Source organism: Neofelis nebulosa, chromosome 18 (genome assembly GCF_028018385.1).
Source record: "Neofelis nebulosa isolate mNeoNeb1 chromosome 18, mNeoNeb1.pri, whole genome shotgun sequence".
Lineage (NCBI taxonomy): Eukaryota > Metazoa > Chordata > Mammalia > Carnivora > Felidae > Neofelis > Neofelis nebulosa.
The window spans coordinates 5227753-5248549 of NC_080799.1; the positions used below are offsets into that span (position 1 = coordinate 5227753).

Consider the following 20797-nt stretch of genomic DNA (forward strand, 5'->3'; position numbering starts at 1 on the left):
TCAGCTCAGTCATGATCTCACAGTTCGTGAGTTCGAGCCCTGCGTCGGGCTCTGTGCTGACAGCTTGGAGCCTGGAGCCTGCTTCGGATTCTGTGTCTTCCCTCACTGTCCGCCCCACCCCGGCTGGCGCTCTGTTGCTAAGATAAACAAACATTAAAAAAAAATTTTTTTTTAATTAAATCCAGCCAGACTACATCTCAGCTGTGAAGACACAGGCAGTTGTGACCCCTCAGGGTTCTACAGGACACGTGCAGAACGCTTTATGTTTAGACCATGACTGGGGCACTTTCGTGAAGTTCTATTATACGTGGTCTAAAAATCACATCAGTACTCAAGAGAAAAACCAACGTCTAGCAATTACTTTGGGCAAATGCCTCAGAGTTCGCCCCTGCAGGTCCAGTGACCGGGGGGGGGGGGGGGGGGGGGCGGGGGCGGGGAGAGGGGCGAATTCTGGGAGCTCTAGCAGCTCTAGAAAATCCCCAAGGATGAGCCACAGCCAGCGCCCACTGGGCGGAGTGGTCTACAAACAAACAACAGGCGCGAGACTCCAAGCAAAACCAGAATTTTAAAAACCTTAACAATTTATTAGTCTTATTTCCCAGTAAAATATTCACATAATGTCAAAAGAATGGAATGACGGGAGATGTAGCCGACTACCTTTAATTATTTCCACATAAATATGTAAAATCTAAAAACCCCAGGGGATCATCAGACTGAGTAGAAATTTGATTCTTCAAAGCAAGTATTGCTTTACTATTGTCATTAATTCAGTCAATAATATGACCGAGAACCTGCAGTGGTAAACAGAATGCCTGCGGAGTTGTTTTTTTAAAAGATGTCCCGGCGAGCCGTTATCCGTCAATCCAGGAAGAATATGTTATTGAACTGCGTCGCACAAAGTTTCTTTACCTCTTCTGCAAAAGAAAGAAACAGGGAGTGAGAAACAGAGGTTTTCACTGGAAAGGTTCTATGACACAGACTGGTCCCTTAAACTCTTCTGGAATACAGCTGCCAGTAAATGGCCGCATCTGCCAACCTTCAGTCTCAGGCCTGGGCAAGAAACGTTCATGAGTCAAGACAATGGGGAAAAAAAGCCTCGTGTCCCCGGGACCTCAGTTGCCGTGTCACAGCCACGGGCCGCTCCTCCAGGCCCGGGAAGCGCACGCCCAGCCCCACAAGCACCTGACACACCCACAGGCTGGGGGCTGCAGCCCAATGTCTAAAATGTTGGGCCATCGGGTGCCACGCCCCAGAAACCCTAGCTGCCACCCGGGCCGTAGTTCAAGTGCTCCGCAGAGGCGGCGCCATCGTGACGCCACTCAATTCCCACTGCACCCGGGGCCGCGTTTCCTGCGGTTTCTAACGCGCACGAGTCTCACTAGAGGCACCGATGGGAGAGACGAACCGTGTCCCAGCAGACACGTGTGGAGAATGAAACCTCACACCTCACTGTTGTCCATGCGGCGCTCCCCCAAACGTCCACTCCTTGCTCCAGGCCGTATGCGGTGCAGCAAGGGAGCGGAGGCCGTGAAGGGGACACGCTCCCCCCTCGGCCAGCGCAAAGAGCCGTGAGGATCAGCCAAGGCCGGTGCCGGAACAATGCGCGCACGGGGGCCTGGAAACTGCCAGTGAACCGGCCCGCCCTGCCACGGGGTGGGTCTTCGTCACCGGGGATGAGTGGACATCTGTATACACACTGTATGAAGCCACAGGATTTTTTTTTTCTTTTAGCATTACAGAAAATCATTTCCTTTGGCCAGTGCCAAGTTTCCGAAACACAGGGACATTTTCCACAGGAAACGTGAAAACTTTTTCAAGGAACTTTTTCAAGGAACTGTGCTTCTGGAGAACAAAGGATGGATCAAAGGACGGTTTCCTTTGACATCAACAGCCGTGTCTCCTCTCTAGCGGGTTTCCGACCACAGTGAAAGGACAGACAGCGGCGAAGTTCTGCACCACGCCCAGGTTCTATTTACCATTTACTTCGATCAGGTTTGCATTTTTTTGATTCAGGATAACATACAGCTCCCGCTGGTCAGACTTCTTCCCGACCACCCAGTAGTCGCTCATTGCTTTTACGATGATCTCCTCGTCTTCATCCACTCTGCAACACAAGGGTTCCAATAGGCAACAGTGTGTTAGCTGTTTAGCTGCAGCGTGAGCGACACACACTCTCACACGAAAAACCGGAAACTAGGGGCGCCTGGGTGGCTTAGTTCACTGAGCGTCGACTCTTGATTTTGGATCAGGTCATGATCTCATGGTATGGTTTGTGAGACCGAGCCCCGCATCAGGCTCTGTGCTCTCAGCTGATTCTCTCTCTCAAATATCAAAAAACTAAAGCAAAAACCTTTGAAGAAAAACAAAAGAAACCAGAAACTAGCCATCTGAAAAGTCTGGGGAGTCCCATGCAAGTGGCCAGTGACCCGGGGGCCTCCTACTCTGTTCGCAAGTGGGGCCCTCTAAAGCGGCTCTGGGCCGCTCGGCTTCGATGAGGATTCCTTCAGCGCCTCTTCTCCCGTTAGAAAGAGGACACCTCGGGGCACCCGGGTGGCTCAGTCAGTTAAGCGTCTGATTTCGGCTCAGGTCATGATCTCACGGTCCGTGAGTTCGAGCCCCGCGTCGGGCTCTGTGTTGACCGCTCAGAGCCCGGAGCCTGTTTGCGATTCTGTGTCTCCCTCTCTCTCTGCCCCTCCCCCGTTCATGCTCTGTCTCTCTCTGTCTCAAAAATAAATAAACGTGAAAAAAAAAATTAAAAAAAAAAAGAAAGGGGACACCTAATCTGAGAAGTCCAAATTCGAGAAGTTGTTCGAATTACCTGGTAAAGTCACTGTTGATGTCACCCAGAATCTTCATCAAATCCGGATGCACGGATGTGAGTGACACACTAGGGGTTTTCCTCATGTGAATTGTACTTTTCTCTGCTAAATTCATATGGTTGAAGTAGATAAACTTAAACTGGGGCTCTTTCTCAGACCTGTGAAAACATGTCATCAAAATGGTAACGTTCTCAAAGAATAATTCTCCAAACAATACAACCACATTGTTAAAACCTTAAATCCATGTAGCTACGTAAGGCCTTATATTTTCGACGGCCAGGCCTTCAAATCAAGAATCTCAGTGAAGACGTTAACAGGCTCTTTGTTCCCTAGTAACTTATTTGAGATCCATGAGGTATTCAATAGGACGGAATTTTCCAGAAAGCTGAAGCTTAGCTTTTGAAAAACCAGTACTATAACCACTTTGCAGTAACAGTGCTTTGGAAATGGCAATCACTTGATTATTTGCTGCATTTTAAATTTTTGGAAATAAATGCAAACTCAATACAGGCCATCTGTCTTCTAGCAGAGGGGTCAGCAAACAGATTAGTGGCCCTGGGACCAAATGTGGCCTTTTTTTTTTTAAATCAAGTTTTATTGCAACGTGGCCACCCCCGTATGTTCGGGTATTGTCTATGGCCACTTTCTGCAACATATACAGCCGAAAGAATCTGAAATATGTATTATTTGGCCCTGTGCAAAAGTTGTTTGCTGACCTGTTTTAGGAGAGTGACAGCTCATTTATCTCCGTGCTGGGGGATGAACGTGCCCCCTGTGTTTAATCTGCCACAGAACTGGCTAGTCTGAGTCACAAAGCTCTCATCACCCTAAATGGAGACCATTCTAAGGCGTTTGAGGCGCTTCTGCTGAACAGTGATGAATATTTTCATTGGAATACATCTTATTATTTGGAATGGCTAGACAATGCTACTCCGCTGCCTCCCGGGTCAGAGGCCAGACCCCTCGGGGAACCACTCCGATGGCCAGGCCACAGCTCCCGGGGCCTCCCGCCCTCCCTCTCACTGCACCCTTACTTAAGTGACACTCGGGGGTCTGGGGACAGCCTGAGCAGCCCTGCCACTGGAGGGGGCTCAGAAGCCTTCTCTGCTTACTTCAGGGTTAGCAGCCATGTTCTGGTGGGCTGAGGGTGCCGGAAATCCGACCTCCGGAAAAGTGGGTTACTACTGTAATACTTTACATCTAGGCAAAGAAAGAATGTGGATGGCTTAGTTTCCAGGAAAATGAAAAGAGAATTCTTACAAAACCAGAATATGTTTTCAGTAGGCCCCTAAAACTAAGAACAGCAAGTATAACCCCAAGAAAAACTGGAAAGATGAAACATTTAAGATGCTTGGCCAGAGCTGTGAATTTAGTTGTCTGAGTAGACAAACTTCCACCCAACCCTGATCGGGCCTGCAGTTCCGGTCTTCTGACCCCAAAACCCTCTCTGTGGCCTCCTTCTTACCCTCATTCAGAATGTGTAAAATGCCTTCTTAGAAGATCTAAATTATTTCTTTGGTACCCCTCATGGAGATTTACATTAGCAAATGTTGTTCAGTGGTTAAGACAGGGGCCAATGTGGCCTCTTTCCACCGCCTTCCACAAGGAGAACACAGAGAAACAGAAAAACTGCTACTTGCTCTTCCACTATTAACTTGTACCGCTGAAGAAGGAGAGGCCCACTCACAGTGAAAACAGGACAATGTCCACCCTACAGGCTCCTTAGCTACATCCAAAGCACCATGGGACCAACAGTGAGCTGGTTTGGAAGGAGCAGCCACGGTCACCTGGTATCTTTTCCCAAGAGCTAACACGGACGCCTCTTAAACACCCAAAGCAAGTTTCCCCCTAAACACAGAAACACAAATTTCTTGCCGCCTTAAAAAAGAACATGCTGCATACGGTTAGTGACATCAATGTAAAACACACTGAACCCAGGGAAATCCTACAGAATTCTTGCTGACGGTTTGTTAGGAGGTTAGGCTGACAAGACAGGAGCACAGTAATGACAGCCTCGAAGAACACGGGAAGGTGGGGCCTGTCTTAAGTGGTTGTATTCTATGCTGAGTGTCCGCTAATTTTTTTAAAAAAGATTTTCTGTTTTCTGTCTGCCCTCTGCCCCTTTCTTCTACTACTGGTAGAAAACCCAAGTAGCTGTGATTGGCAGGGTCACAGGGACGTCTCCCATGAGTAAACGGCGTCAGTTTTAGGAGACGTTTAAGGACCAGGTACGTGAACACCTAGCCAAACCTCAGAGGCGTGCCAGGGAAGGTCACCGCAGGCTCTGAACCAAGGGAGGAGGTCAGCACATGTCCAGCAGGTGTTTGACCACTTGCAGCGTTTCCCTGGGGACGTCAACGGCTGGCTGGGGCCCCGAGACCATCTGGTGGCTTGACCTGTTCTGGGCCTCGTTCCAGGCGGCTAAGGTTTGCCAGACGCACGGTTTCTAAGTGAGGATGGCCATTCCACACTTAACAAACCAAACAAAAAGGGAAGATTCCGAATTGACCGATATGGATATTGTAAGAAGGAAAACTGGTCTTCATGTGGGAGTTACATGTTACAGCTATTGCTCCTCTGCGTGTCCAGGGGGATTAGGAAGGGAGGCACAGCTGAGCCCTTGGACTATGCCTGTGAACCACGCCCTGGAAGGAAGGCTTCCCTGCCCGGGCCCCCCTGGCACCACCTCTGCACGCCCGCCAGGCCAACCCACCGCCCTCACCTTCTTCCTGCCTGGCATCCCGTCCTGGGTCTCATCGTTACCAACGCTCAGTCCACGGTTGCACTCCTCACTTCTTGTAGAAAACCTAACGTCCTCAACCTCCGGAGCAACTGGGTTGAGTTCCCCCCCCACCCCCAAATTCATTCAAAAAGACTGATGAAAAGGATTATAAAAATTGCCCACAGCTATGAGCGCAGCCTTTTTAAAGTAGGCTTTGCGCTCAGTGCAGAGCCCAACGTGGGGCTTGAAATCACGACCCTGAGATCAAGAGTTGGAAGCTTACCTGACTGCACCATCCAGGTGCCCCAAGGGTCTCCTTTGCTAATACCTCTGTACTTTGCCCTCCTCACACCTTTTCAAATTCAGTATCACAACTAGCCAGTGAAGAGACATATGCAAAATAGAAACGAACGTCTCAGACTCAGCGAAGTCTCAATTTGGGGGAAAACTTCTTAAGTTAGAGTGCTGCCTCTAGTCCTTAAAAATTCCAGGTGAAATGATGAAAGACCTACATGTGAGACAGAAAACCATCAAAACCCTAGAGGAGAAAACAGGCGACAACCTCTCTGACCTCAGCCGCAGCAATTTTTTGCTTGACACGTCTCCAAAGGCAAGGGAATTAAAAGCAAAAATGAACTACTGGGACTTCATCAAGATAAAAAGCTTCTGCAATGCAAAGGGAACAATCAACAAAACTAAAAGGCAACCAATGGAATGGGAAAAGATATTTGCAAATGACATATGGAACAAAGGGCTAGTGTCCAAAATCTATCAAGAGCCCACCAAACTCCACACCTGAAAAACAAATAATCCAGTGAAGAAATGGGCAGAAAACATGAATAGACACTTCTCTAAAGAAGACATCCAGATGGCCAACAGGCACATGAAAAGATGCTCAACGTCGCTCCTCATCAGGGAAATACAAATCAAAACCACACTGAGATAGCACCTCATGCCAGTCAGAGTGGCTAAAATGAACAAATCAGGAGACTATAGATGCTGGTGAGGATGTGGAGGAACGGGAACCCTCTTGCACTGCTGGTGGGAATGCAAACTGGTGCAGCCACTCTGGAGAATAGTGTGGAGGTTCCTCAAAAAAATAAAAATAGATCTACCCTATGACCCAGCAATAGCGCTACTGGGAATTTACCCAAGGGACACAGGAGTGCTGATGCACAGGGCACATGTTTACAGCAGCACTTTCAACAATAGCCAAATTATGGAAAGAGCCTAAATGTAAATGTCCCTTGACTGATGAATAGATGAATAAGATGTGGTTTATATATATTATGCATGTTTATATATACAATGGAATACTACTTGGCAATGAGAAAGAATGAAATCCTGCCATTTGTAGCAACGTGGATGGAACTGGAAGGTATTATGCTGAGTGAAATTAAGTCCATCAGAGAAAGACAGATACCATATGTTTTCACTCACACGTGGATCCTGAGAAACTTAACAGAAGACCATGGGGGATGGGAATGGGGAAAAATAGTTATAAACAGAGAGGGAAGAAGGCAAACCATCAAAGACTCTTAAATACAGAAAACAAACTGAGGATAGACAGCAGGGAGGGGGGAATGGGTGATGGGCACTGAGGAGGGCACTTGCTGGGATGAGCACTGGGTGCTGTATGGGAAGCGATGAACCACGGGAATCTACTCCCAAAACCAAGAGCACACTGTACACACGCTGTATGTTAGCCAATTTCATAATAAACTATATTTTTTTAAAATTCCAGGTGAATTAGATTGAGACACAGAAGATAAAACCATAAAAGTCCCTGAGATAAAAATGGCACATTCTTAGGCTACTGGGTGGAAAATCACAAGCATGACAGTGAAAACAGAAACCTAGAGGGAACGACTAATAAAAATGACTACGTATAAACCCCAAACATATTATAACAAACAGTAAAACCAAAGTTAGAAAAACACGTATGATATGACCGAAGGGTATTACGTTAAGAGCACTGATGTAGAAGAAAGGATACGAAGTGCTTCAGTGGGAAGAGCCAATGGACCCAGACTGGCAATTTGTGGAAGAGACAGAACCACCAACCTCGGTGTCACCTATCAGGCATCAAGACATGACACGGAGAACTAGGGCTGTAGCCCCTGTGGGAGGGGACTCACACTGTCACTATGCATTCCCTGTGCCCCAGACCTCCACTCCAGGGACAGGTCCTAAGAGGAGGAGTAGATGTCTGCACCAGACTGTTTAATGCAGAACCATGTTAATGCTAACAGCCAGAGGCAGACTGCCCGTCGACTGGAACAGCGACTACACAGAACGCAAACCATCCAAGTAAGTACCGTGAAGCCACGGAGCAGAATAGGCAGATCCGTATTCGTTGGTTTAAAATGATGTTCATGCCACATAGTTTTTACAAGCTACAGATCTACAGCATGATCTATTTTTAAAAACCCATCAGTAAAGGGGCATCTGGGTGGCTCAGTCAGTTGAGCGTCCTCTTGGTTTCGGCTCAGGTCATGATCTCATGGTTTGTGGGATCGAGCCCCCCCTTTGGGCTCTGTGCTGACAGCATGGAGCCTGCTTGGGATTCTCTCTCAAAATAAATAAACATTTTTTAAAAACCCATCAGTGAAGAACACTATATATACCACTGTTTACGTATGTGTATGTACAAGTTTAAAAAGATACAATATTTACACTTTTGAATTCAAAAATAAGGACACAGGGCGCCTGGGTGGCTCAGTCAGTTGAGCGTCCAACTTCAGCTCAGGTCATGACCTCACAGTCTGTGAGTTCGAGACCCGCGTCGGGCTCTGTGCTGACAGCTTGGAGCCTGGAGCCTGCTTCGGATTCTGCGTCTCCCTCTCCCTCTGCCCCTCCCCTGCTCACGCTCTGTCTCTGAATAATAAATAAACGTTAAAAAATAAATAAATAAAAATAAGGACATAAACTACTCTTAAAAAAAGAAAAGGTTTAAAATAATTGAACTCTAATCTAAATCTTAGGGAAGCAGGGAGCTTCAGTTTCCCTCGCTCCACTCAATAGTTCGTCCTCACACGGTACCAAACAAATCTGACTCCTGCTTCCTTCAGAAAAGACCATCTGGCAGTTTCGTGGTGAAAACCTTAGACGACGAAGCAGCACTGAAAGATGGAGCGGGCAGGTGCGCTCACTTCTCGGCTTTATCTTTTCTCATGCCCAGTAAGCTGCGGCCGGGAACAATCCACACACAGACACGCAGCCCACGCACACCTCCACCTGCACCCTGCCTGGGACCTCTCCACAGGCTGGTGCTTACATAAGACCACACCCAGCAGGAGATCACCGTAAACACAGGTTATACGTAAATTCACATGTTAGTAACTTCTCAAAATACAGACGCCCATATGAAGAGGGCTTTTATTTCTCAAAGTACTTCCCCTGTGCTCACTTCATCTTTCCAGCAATCTGACCTTACACTAAGAGAGGAGGAGGAGGTTCAAGGACTCTCCAGTGTTCTCAGAACCAATGGGAGCTTAACGTGAGTCTCCCGATACTCGAGCAAGGGCCCTGCAAGGCACCAGACTCAGGCCCAGCGCCCTAAGGGCCCACATCACACCTACCTTCACCCCACACATTTGTGCACAAGAGGCAAAGTGCTTTCTGTCCCCAAGAGGCAAAACCCTGCTGGTTACCACTGCTAGTGTGAATTTCACAACTGGGCTGGTCAAGGGGGATGTGAGGGGTCCTCACGAGGTCCAGCCCACAGGCACAGCCAACACACCGAACCCCGCAGTTTACGCCACAGTCAGGGGAGAGTTGAGGGAACGTGTCCACAGAAGACTCAGCCCCACCCCCCATTGTGGAGGAGGAAAACTCAGGAACAGTTCTCCAGGGAGCTTTTCAGACAGGAGTGAACCACACATTTTTCTCTGGATTCAGAAAAAACACCGTTGATAATACCATCCATATTCTTATATAAAAACTACCCTTATTCTTCCCAAACCAGTTAAGTGCTAGAAAGTAAACACGAAGCAAAGTACAAACCCAGACATTCTTTTGTTGATGTTAAACTGCTCACAAATGTCAGATGCCAGCACTGTGAGCTGGGGCCCAACAATGCTGTCCAGTCTTCGGCAAAAATCCAACGTGGGCTGTACAGAGGCTAACGAGTAATTTAAAAAATAGTGTTATAATTCTTTGCGTTGAAAAGGTCAATATTCATCTAACTGTCTTAATTATAGTATTCCAATGAATACGTTTCTGATCTGGAAAATCAAACAATTAAATGACTGGATCTCCCCCCCACCCCAATAGAAGAGAAAAAGAACAGTCAAAATCAGTTATATTTAAGGAGAGAAGGAGTCAAAGACTTGTCTCACTGTGAATATCGATTTAAGCACACCCTGTGGGGCTGGCTGTAAATGGGTGGCCTACCCCAAGTAGGCCTAAGAAGGTCAAACAGTTAAACACGACGGGGCTCTCATGGGCCAGGTGCCGTCTGGTGCTTTACCAACATTACCTCATCGAATCCCCAAAGCCCCCTTTGCAAAAGGTCCTCTTGTGACATTTCACAGACAGGAGGCACAGAAAGGTGCCCAGGGCCAGCTGCTAGGAAGCAGGGAGGCTAGGATGTTAAATATATGAATGAGAGCTCATCACCACGGCAGAGATCACAGAGGTGAGCCATGCTCACAGAGGGCCTCTGTGACGGCATGGTTATTGTTTAGGAAGAGGACACGGCAAATTGTAAAGAGAAAAGGCTTATCTACCCAGGCGCAAGTCAGATACAGGTGGGTACCTACCATCAATCATAAAGCACACGGCTGCACTCATGGCCTGGGAAGAGAAAACAAGCCAAAGATTACAAAATGGCACCAAAAAGGTCTCTGATAACCAAACGCAGTGGCCCTGCCTGAATTTGCAATTAAATCACCTTTTTTCTTTTTTTGGTCAACTGGAGAAATGTGGACACGGAGTGCCTATCGGGGACGCTAAGGAAGTGTCGTTGATTCTGTCAGCTGTGCTGGTGGTTATGTGAAAACAGACGCCTTTATTAGAGCCAACTGAAGCCTTTGTGAGTGAAATGACATGATCTAACATGCTCTAGCAAAAAACACACAGAGGAAACAGATGAGAGATTAGCATGCCGTTCATTCAATTAAGCTGTGTGATGGGCACCTGGGGATTCATTATTCTAGTGTCTATTTTTGCGTATGTTTGAAAATTTTCATGAACAGTTAAAAAATCCCTAGCAAATGAATGTCTCCTTGTCTCCCTTCTGATCACAGCAAATGTTACAGTTACGACGTTGGCTACAGGAGCCAGACCAGGAATCAACCTAAAATGTTTCCATTTTTCAGTATACAGTGTATACACAGTACACAGAACCTACGGCTTCATGGGAAAAAGCCACAGAGATCCTCCGGAGGCCCGCTCCTCTAGGCAGCCACTTCTGACCGTTTTAAATACCAAGGCTCTACCACTGTGACCTTCAGATGCCACACTGATTCCCTACTCGTACCATGACACAAGTGACCCTTCATCAGCCTTCCTCTTCTTCTCTGTGGTTCGGAGCACTCCAGTTTGTCCACTGGCCACCTTACGGTCCCAAATGGCCCATTTCTCACACCACAGCCCCAGGCATGAGCTCCTAGATTGCCATTTATCATTTGAAAAATTCATTTGGGGCGGGGGGTGAGCATGAGCCGGGGAGGGGCAGAAAAAGAGGGTGAATCCTAAGCTGGATTCATGTTGCCAGCACAGAGCCTGACACGGGACTCAATCTCATGAACCATTAGATCATGACCTGAGCTGAAGCCGGATGCTTAACCAACTGAGCCACCCAGGCGCCTGGATTGCTGCTTTTTAAACGAGAACACTTAACCTTCCCCCGTCTCTGCACCCCTCTCCACATCCACTTCCCCACCTCCAGCAGCTGTGACTTTATTTTCACACACTCACACTTGAGAACGTCTGCACTACTTTGTAACTGAATCACAATTATCACCTGCCTATAAACAGGCTACAAAACTGGGGGCTCACAGGCGAGTTCCATCCAACGGGTGTTTCTTCCTGGGTAATTCTGACTTCGATGCCAACTAGTTTTCTACCAAAATTCCACCATCCAGCCTCTCCTGAAATATCAGCCAACCTGGGACCACTAGCTGTGCATTTCCAAAGTGCTACCTAGCGGATGTGAGTGGCCCCTGGCCTCCTTGTGACACATATGACTCTGTTTCACAGAACCCTCCATCCTGAAGCCCCGTTCGCTTCAGGGCTAATGGAACCCATCTGCAGGGTCCCTGCGGGGATGTGCATGTGTGACCCCTCATGGGCTGACTTTTTAAATGTGCCTTTCAAGACTCCGTTTAAAAACCTGAACTTTGACTACACAGAAAAGCACAGAGAATGGCACGATGAACCCAACAGACCATCACTTTCCCAACAACTGTCAGCTGACGGACTGTCCTGCCCACCCTCCCCGCCTGCCACATGTTCATCTCAGACACCACATCAGTTACTCCAGACACAGACCAGTAGGTATCTACAGAGGACCAGGACTCGGGAGCACATCCAAAATGGCGGCATGAGGAGGTCCACACTCTCTCTTCAAACACCATAATTGGAGGAAATTATAAAAAACAGTAATTTAAATTTCCAGAGGGAAACTGTTCTACGGGGAAACGGCAAATGGAGGTCTGTTTCTTCAAGAAAATCTACTGAGTCCGAGTATTAACTTCAGAGCCGTGAACACATATACTAAAAGGAAGAAAGATCTCAAATCAAGAACTTCAACTTCCATCCTCAGATTTTGGAAAAAAGAAGAGCAAAGTAAACCTAAAGCAAGCAGAAGGAAGAAGAGAATGAAGATTAGAGCAGAAATAAGTGAAAGAGAATAGAAAAATAATAGGAAAAATACCAAAAGTCGGTTTTCTGAAAAGATGAGCAAAACTGAAAAACCTTCAGCTCGATCAGCTAGACCAAGTGAAAAGATGTAAACCACTAAACGAGCAACTGAAGAGGGGACATCACTACCAACTTATAGGGGAAAATAAGATTCTTAAGGCTTTAAAACTATGCAGCATTCTATGTGAACAAACTGAAAAGCAACATGAACAGATTCCTAGTAGGACATAAGCAACTGAAACAGACTCAAGAAGAAAGACAATAAAACCTGTAACAAGTACAGAGGCTAATAATTTTAAAACTTCCAACAAAGAAAAGCCCAGATGTAGATGTTCTACCATGACCAAATACTCAAAGAACCAACAGTAGTTTTTCACAAAGTCTTCCAAAAAACAGGAGAGGAGGAAACACTTCCCAGCTTATCCGGAGGCCAATTCTACCCCGATAGCAAAGCAAAGCCAGATGACGATTCAAAAGGAAAGAAAAACCACAGGCCAACATCCCTTCGGGCCCTGAGCCCACCCGGCATCAGTGGACCTCTGGAGGTCAGTGACTCTGGCGGTCAGCTGAATATGCGTGGCCAATGCCCATTAAACACTCTGGACATCGAGGCCCATCAAGCTTCCCTGGATGACAATCCTGCACACACATCACACGTCACCACTGGCAGTAACAGGCCCTGCGCTGTCTGCACGGTTCCACCGCGAGAGGACAACTGGAAGCTTGCACCCAGTGCCTCCTGGATCCTGCCCTGTGTGCCTCTTCCTCGGGCTGTCCTTCACCCATACTCCTTTGCTGTCATTAACTTTAACTGGGAGTGCACCGGCCACTCCGGGTCCTGTGAGTGCCTCTAGTGAACTCCGGGCCTGACGGTGGTCCTGGGGGCTCCTGAGCCAGCAGTGTGCGTCCGAAGTGAGGGTGGTCCTGGGGACCCCTGCACTGTGCGGTTAGAAATGACTGAACTGAATATATTAAAGAGGCAAACTATATGGTATGTGAACTACAACTCGATAAAGCTGTTTTGAGGAAAAGAGAACACTGTGAAATAACTGTGATGTCCTCTCACCACATTTAAAATTCTATCTATTGATTTGACTCTAAAAATGGAAATCCAATAAGAGACTGTACCAGGGTATTTCTTCCATTAGGGTTCAAAGTCATTACCCTGAGTCACTCAGAGGAGAATGATTTTAAGTGTGACAGAGAGGCGGGCCCTTCCCTACCCCCGTATGCCACACTTCACTTCGGTTCATTTTCAGACACATCTGTTTGTTTGTCTTGCCTGGAATTCTCTCCTTCTGGGCCCCTCCTTATGACACCCAACACTTAATCAAATCTCTTAGTCCTGCTATGTCATGAACTCAACACCTTTTTGTTCTGGAGCCCCTGTTCCCAGGACAGAGCCCCCTTTCCTCTGACTGAGGGAAGGACACATGGGGTAACCTTCCCGAAACTTTGCATGTTTAAGAACATCCTTCTGGGGCGCCTGGGTGGCGCAGTCGGTTAAGTGTCCGACTTCAGCCAAGTCACGATCTCGCGGTCCGTGAGTTCGAGCCCCGCGTCAGGCTCTGGGCTGATGGCTCGGAGCCTGGAGCCTGTTTCCGATTCTGTGTCTCCCTCTCTCTCTGCCCCTCCCCCATTCATGCTCTGTCTCTCTCTGTCCCAAAAATAAATAAAAAATGTTGAAAAAAATAAAAAATAAAAAAAAAAAAAAATAAGAACATCCTTCTTCGATGTCACTTGTGATGGATAGTTTGGCTCAGCAAAGAATTCTACACTGAAAACCATTTTCTCTCAGAACTTCTCAAATGACTTGATTTTCCTTCTGGAAGCTTCTAGGATCTTTACACTTCTGAAACTGCCCATTGTATGGGTAGAAATACGTCTTTTTGGTTCACCGAGCAAGACATTCAGTGGGCCTTTTCGGTCCAGCAAATGTGTACCTCTTAAGCAAAAGGTGTCCCCATAACCACTTTGTTGCTCTCCTCTCCTCCACATTGTGAATCACATGTTGAAATTCTCCTGTCCCATTGTTCTTCTGTATTTTCATCTCATATCCTTTCATCTCATGCTCCAGGCAAGACAATTCATCTTTAACCCTTACAATGAAGTTCTGTCAAAAATTATAATTTTGGGGGACAGGGGCTGAAAAGGTTGTTGTTTAATGGGTACAGAATTTGTGAAGGAAAGTTCCGGAAACAGTGATGATGGCTGCACAACAGCGTGAATGTAGTGATGTCACTGAGCTGTACACTTAAAGATGGTTAAAACGGCAGGGTACCTGGGTAGCCGAGTCGGTTAAGTGTCCGACTATTGATTTCGGCTGAGGTCATGATCTCACAAGTTTGAGACCAAGCCCCACATCAGGCTCCGTGCTAAGCATGGAGATTGCCTGGCATTCTCATTCTCTCTCATTCTCTCATTCTCTCATTCTCTCTCTCTCCCCCTCTCTCTGCCCCTCTCTCTGCCCCTCTCTCTGCCCCTCCCTGGCTCACACTTTCTCTCTCAAAATAGACATTAAAGGGAAGAGGGTTAAAATGGCAAATTTCATGCCACGTCCATCTTGCTCCAGTCAATACGCTTAGGAACTGTATTTTCAGTTAAGCCTAGTTTACGCTCGTTCACGCTCACCTGGACTCTTTTGTGTCTTCCTGGTTCTATTTTATAGATACACTTCTCTAATCTCTGGATGCAAACTTTTTCAAGTTCTCTCTGTTCCCAGAGTCATTTTTGTTTCTCTCAGGACCTACAGTTTTGTTTTTCCAAACATGCTGAAGGATGAGGGAGTGCGTGGCCAAGCAGGGAGGGGGGCTTCGCTCTGGGGACAGGACGAGGGCAGCAGTCACACGGGTGCCTGGGGACACCACATGCTCCCAGGTGCTCACGCCCACACCGGCTGCTCTAGGGCTCCCCCGATCGTTCTTCTTTATTTTTATTTTTATTTTTTATTTTTTTTTAATTTTTTTTTATTTTTGGGACAGAGAGAGACAGAGCATGAACGGGGGAGGGGCAGAGAGAGAGGGAGACACAGAATCGGAAACAGGCTCCAGGCTCCGAGCCATCAGCCCAGAGCCCGACGCGGGGCTCGAACTCACGGACCGCGAGATCGTGACCTGGCTGAAGTCGGACGCTTAACCGACTGCGCCACCCAGGCGCCCCGCGATCGTTCTTCTTTAAAAGGACCCTCGACTTTCACCCGGGGACAGGTGTCAGCTGCCTGTGTGCAAGCACAGGAAAAGGGGTGGCCGGCCGATTTATATACGTTTCACCTACTCCCCTTCTTTCCAAGCTCACGTCCCCCTTCCGACTCCTCAGGTGTCCCCCCAAGCCGGGAGCTTCTCTGGGCTTCTGGGGGGCGGGTGGGCTCTTGCCCGAGCACACTCCCTCCACTCATGTCCTCGGCCAGACTTCCTCCACCAGCACCACACTTACACCCCCTTTCTGCCTTCCAGGGAGAGACAGCCCCCTCGTGCTCTGATGTGCACTCCCCCCTGCGCTCTTACAACATCATTTCTAGGCCTTTACAAGTTGAAACATAATTGTACTCTCAGGTGGGGAAGAAGATAAACATACATGCTTAGCTTTCTTTCTTGAACCAAAACCACCTTTAAAAAAATCCAGCTTCTGGGGCACCTGGGTGGCTCAGTCGGTTAAGCGTCCGACTTCGGCTCGGGTCACAATCTTGCGGTCCGTGAGTTCGAGCCCCACGTCGGGCTCTGTGCTGACAGCTCAGAGCCTGGAGCCTGTTTCGGATTCTGTGTCTCCCTCTCTCTGCGACCCTCCCCCATTCATGCTCTGTCTCTCTCTGTCTCAAAAATAAATAAAATAAACTTTAAAAAAATCCAGCTTCTAACAATGGGGCACCTGGGTGGCTCAGCTGGTTAAGCTTCCGACTCTTGATTTCAGCTCAGGTCATGATCTTGCGGTTCGTCGGTTCAAGCCCTGCATTGTGCTCTGTGCTGACAGGACAGAGCGAGCCTGCTGGGGAATTCTTTCTCCCCCTCTCTCCTTAGCCCTCCCCCGCTCTCTCACGTGCGCTCGCTCTCTTTCTCTCACTCTCTCTCATAACAAAGAAATGAACTTAAACAAAAAAACAACCTAACAAGATGATACCCTGAAACAAACGGACACTAAGGTTATAGAATCAGCAAGTCCTCGGCTTTCAAATCTGTAAAAGCAGAATTCACTGAGGCATAGCCAGGCCCACACCAGAAGGCACCGGACTACCAGGTAACACAACCTTTGGTGGCCTCTGGTTTGTGAGCGCCCGGGGACTTCAAACCCTGGTGAGTCAGAACAGTATTTGAATACAGATACAGTATCTGTCACTCTGATTCTTTCGCTAATAACAAAAGTACTGAAAAGGAGCTGAAAATAAGCCCACTATTCTAGAGGAGCACTCATTGTGAGTTATACAGTGATTAGAACTCTCAACTTTTGTTCCGAGAAATAACGAAGAGGTATGTACGTGCACACACTTGTGTACACACGCAAGAAGGATTTACTTTTCGCGTTAATCTGCGACAGTGGAGGGAAAAACAGTTGTTACCTTATAAACAATTAAATGCAGGGCTTCATACGTGTCGTCCGTATTTACAAAAATCTTGGGGAATCTGCATTTTGCTTCTGGATCATTTAGGTTCAAGGGTCCAGTAAGAAATCTGCAAAGTAAGCACAGAAATGACTCCCATTCAATTAGGTAAAGTACAAACAGAAATATATTACTACTTAATATATATTCATTTTGGGGGGAAGACACCAAATCAGAATACGATAAAGTTTTAACTCACTGGAGACATCAGGATTTCCTTTGCTGATTATTGCCAATAAACAGCACAAAGGTAATTCAGTATTGATGATTTTATCTTTACCAAAAGAGATCATAAAATCTAATACTGTTTTTCAGAGAACACAAGTTTTACCTTCCATAATGTTGAAGATTTCCTGGCATCTCTGCCCTTATTGGAGAATCTCTTCCCGCCAACTGTAAACAAATACAATGTTTAGAAATGACTTCTTAGATATTCCTACTTTTAAAGCTTTGAAAACAGCACTCATATCTACTAGTTGGCTCCAGACCATTTTTCTGTATCATTCTCTCCTCTTATCCCACCAAAAAGAGAGAGGAAGGATTACAGAGGAAAGAAGGCACTGATATGAAGCAGAACCATCATAACTTGATCATAACCTCAACTCCATACACTGACTTAGTCCCTTTTATGCTAGTAACCAGAATCTCCCACGGGGTTAACAGATGCTAAGCGATGACCACCTCATAGGACCCCTAGAGAGAACACACTCTTCCTATCTCCTCGTCGTGGAAACTCAAGTTAGTACGAGTTCACCAACACACACAGGTCCTACATGGCAGAGCCAGGCATTGACCGCAAGCCTCTGTGACATCAAAGCCCCTGCCTCGGCCAGGACGTCACGCCCCCTCGTGGATCCGGATGTGGAGCATGGAGCACACTCCTGACATTCTTTCTCTGAAGATGTACTGCTTTCAACACACATAGGAAAAGGGAAAAAAATCCAAGTCGTGTTAGCTAAAACCTGTTACTCTAAAAGTTTTGACATTCTTTCAGTCTATATAAAGTTTTAGCATAGAGGTCCCCTCCCCAAAGATTGAAAAACATTCTAAATGCAACAGTAAAAACATAGCTCCAACTCTCCCACGTGCGGTGGTCATGAGACAAGACCTCATGCATCCACACTCACGTTGCCACGTTGTGTACTGTGGCTTCCTATTTTGTAAGCCTGGCTCCTTGGACTTATCATCAAGCACCAGAGTTCCCTGTTGCAGCAGTGGCACGGTCACACGTGGAAAAGCCTCCCGACGGTGTGCATGTAAGCAGGTAATTTAGCATCAGGCAGACCCTGAGATCAAGTCCTGGCCCTGCCACTTACTAGCTAGTGACCCCGGGCACATCACCGAAGCCCCCTAAGCCGGAGTATCCGACGTGTAAGATGGGCCTCCGGATGCCAGGAGATCGTTCACGTTTGCTGGTCGCTCGGTTCAGTGTCTGGTATGTGGTACGTTCTCAAGAAACACGAGTCACTGCACTCAAACCGCCTGGAAAGGGACTAAGTACAGGACTAGGTCCTTCTCGGAAACTTCCTTTCAATTTCTTTTTCTTTTCCTTTTTTTTCTTAAGTAAGCTTCACAACACAGGGCTTGAACTCACGACTCTGAGATCGAGGCCTGAGCAGATATTGAGTGGGACGCTGAACCGACTGAGCCACCCAGGGGCCTATCAATTTCCTACCAAAGTCATTTTCTTCCTGTTGTTTAACTCACAGTCTTAAACAGAGGGAGGGCAAGGAGAGGGCAAGCACATATATGCACCTGAGCCAAAACGGTATCTGGGCTACAAGTATTTTCCATCTTCAACCCGAGGAGAGCTGCAGAAGGGCACTCTGGGGAGAAGGCTGCAGCATTACTTACTGGTCTCTGCATAAAACTGGGAAGTACAGAACCACAGTGGAGAAGCCAGGCAGGCAACAGAACATCCACTCAATGACACCTCACGTTTGTAATGACAAGGCTACAGGATTAACCTTTGTTCTGCCAAAGATCCTGGGTGTTTTCAAGTTCCCAGAACCCTACCTAAAATCCCGCTTTTCCTCCGCTCAATGAATTGCTCCTCTTAAGAACAGACCTTTCTATTGCATTTGAACCTAACAAAACCAAGAGGTGGCATATGTGGTTTTCTGGGCTAACGAATACACAACCAAATACTTATCATACCAGCAACGTAAAATACAGACCAGAACTGCCCCACCCACCACCGTGTTACTCCACCCTCCTCCCCAGCCCCCCAGCCCGGGCGCGCAGGTGTGCGGGGGTGTGTGCGTGTGTATACATACAGGATACACACACATAGAGATGGGGGTGGGTTGGGGGGGCGGGGGAGAGAGACTAGTACCCGGCCATACCTCAGGTTCAATATGCCTTGGAAATAGAGATGTGGTGAGGTATTTGTATAAAATTCTCATGTCATCTTGCTCTAACCCACTCCTGAAACATCAGAAAAGCACGGTGTTAAAAGCCTGGAACTGGTCTTCCGTCTTCCTATGGCTCTGATTGTAACAAAGCTCCTCTTTTCCTCGTTTCCATTTTATCAAGATGCCATCTCTTTGTCAAGTTCCAGAAGGGAATGGATTCAACTAGTCTGGCACCAGCAGTTATCCTGACCTGGCGAAGGCTACTATTGTGCCATCCTGTACTCCACGTGCCATTTTAACAAAAAGCCACCAGTCTGATTTGATGGGACTTGATTCTCTCCTTGAATCCCATGGAGGATTCCTCAGGGAGCATTAACGACCACAACGCTCCACTTTGGGCCGCCGAGTTCCCTCCGCTTTCTAGGCCATGCGGAAATGCATATGCCATCGCCCAGCCTCCCGGCAAATACTGGCACGCGGTAGACGGGGGATGTGCTCCCGCTGGATCTCAGAAACATACGAGGATTTTAATTCTATGATTTCCGTGTAGGCAGAAAGGAGCAAGAGAAAGAAAGAAACTTTCAGGCAGATCTAATCTGACGTGAGGCGAGAATAAGCATGTGGAAACGGGTGCGGAGACACTAGCAGGCATCAGACCCTGTCTGAAATCATGTGTCTAGGTAGGGGTATAAACAGACGATGAGGAGTCTGTCTGGGGTTTTTTCTCTTCAAGAGAACAGAAAAAAAAAAAAAAAAAAAATCCTGCGCTAAGATCCAACTCTATATAAATCAAGCCTCTACAGCACATTCCAGAGGCTTGGTCTGCTTTTCCCAGAAAGACCATCTGTTAGAAAAATCTGGCTTGTCCTGGCAAATACATGCTGTTCCCTTACTGAGACTGTTCCGAGGCTGTCTCACCTTTTCCTCTTCCTATGCCACCCTCTTCCTTCCAGGTTCAATTTTCACAAGGTCTGGTCCACAGCTGAAAGTGTAAGGGGGCTCTAGCCCCTTAAGCAGGTTTGTTCTGTTTCCCACCAAGCAGAACCTTTAAGGTTTGTCCTAGGACAACCCTAACTCTCCAACTCTCACGCAGCCAAACGAGGCAGACCAAATTTCCAAATCAAACGTGTGAAGTCACCTACTCTTTCGTTTTGCAGAAAAAAAAAAAAAAAAAAAACTCAGGTAAGGGGAGAGAAAGAGAAAAAGGAAAACAAAACAGATTCTGGATGTTATGATGCTTTCAAGACAGGAGTCAGAAGTGCTGGTGGGGCAGGGTCGTCGATGGTCAAGTAGAAGAGATCACCACGTGAAGCACTACGTTCTGGGCCATTTCTAGCACTGCCAGTAACAGCAGCTACTGGGCCCATCTGGCCACTGAACACTTGAAATGTGGCTGGTTGCAGTAAGTGCTAAAACACACACTAGAGTTTTAAGATTTAGCACC

The 20797-nt window shown here is 47.3% G+C and overlaps 1 protein-coding gene across 1 annotated transcript in view; it reads right to left on the reverse strand.

Annotated features, from left to right (window-relative positions):
- Nucleotides 1-563: 563 nt before the first annotated feature.
- The window catches only part of CCZ1 (CCZ1 homolog, vacuolar protein trafficking and biogenesis associated), a 32223-nt gene continuing 11989 nt past the window's right edge, over nucleotides 564-20797 (reverse strand). The window contains exons 8-15 of the mRNA XM_058712110.1: nucleotides 19345-19426; nucleotides 17331-17392; nucleotides 16958-17069; nucleotides 10305-10338; nucleotides 9547-9664; nucleotides 2819-2977; nucleotides 1977-2104; nucleotides 564-914 (exon numbers count right to left, since the gene is read on the reverse strand). Of these exons, the coding sequence (XP_058568093.1) occupies nucleotides 859-914; nucleotides 1977-2104; nucleotides 2819-2977; nucleotides 9547-9664; nucleotides 10305-10338; nucleotides 16958-17069; nucleotides 17331-17392; nucleotides 19345-19426 (751 nt within the window). The 3' untranslated portion in view covers nucleotides 564-858. The remainder of the gene's footprint in view (nucleotides 915-1976; nucleotides 2105-2818; nucleotides 2978-9546; nucleotides 9665-10304; nucleotides 10339-16957; nucleotides 17070-17330; nucleotides 17393-19344; nucleotides 19427-20797) is intronic.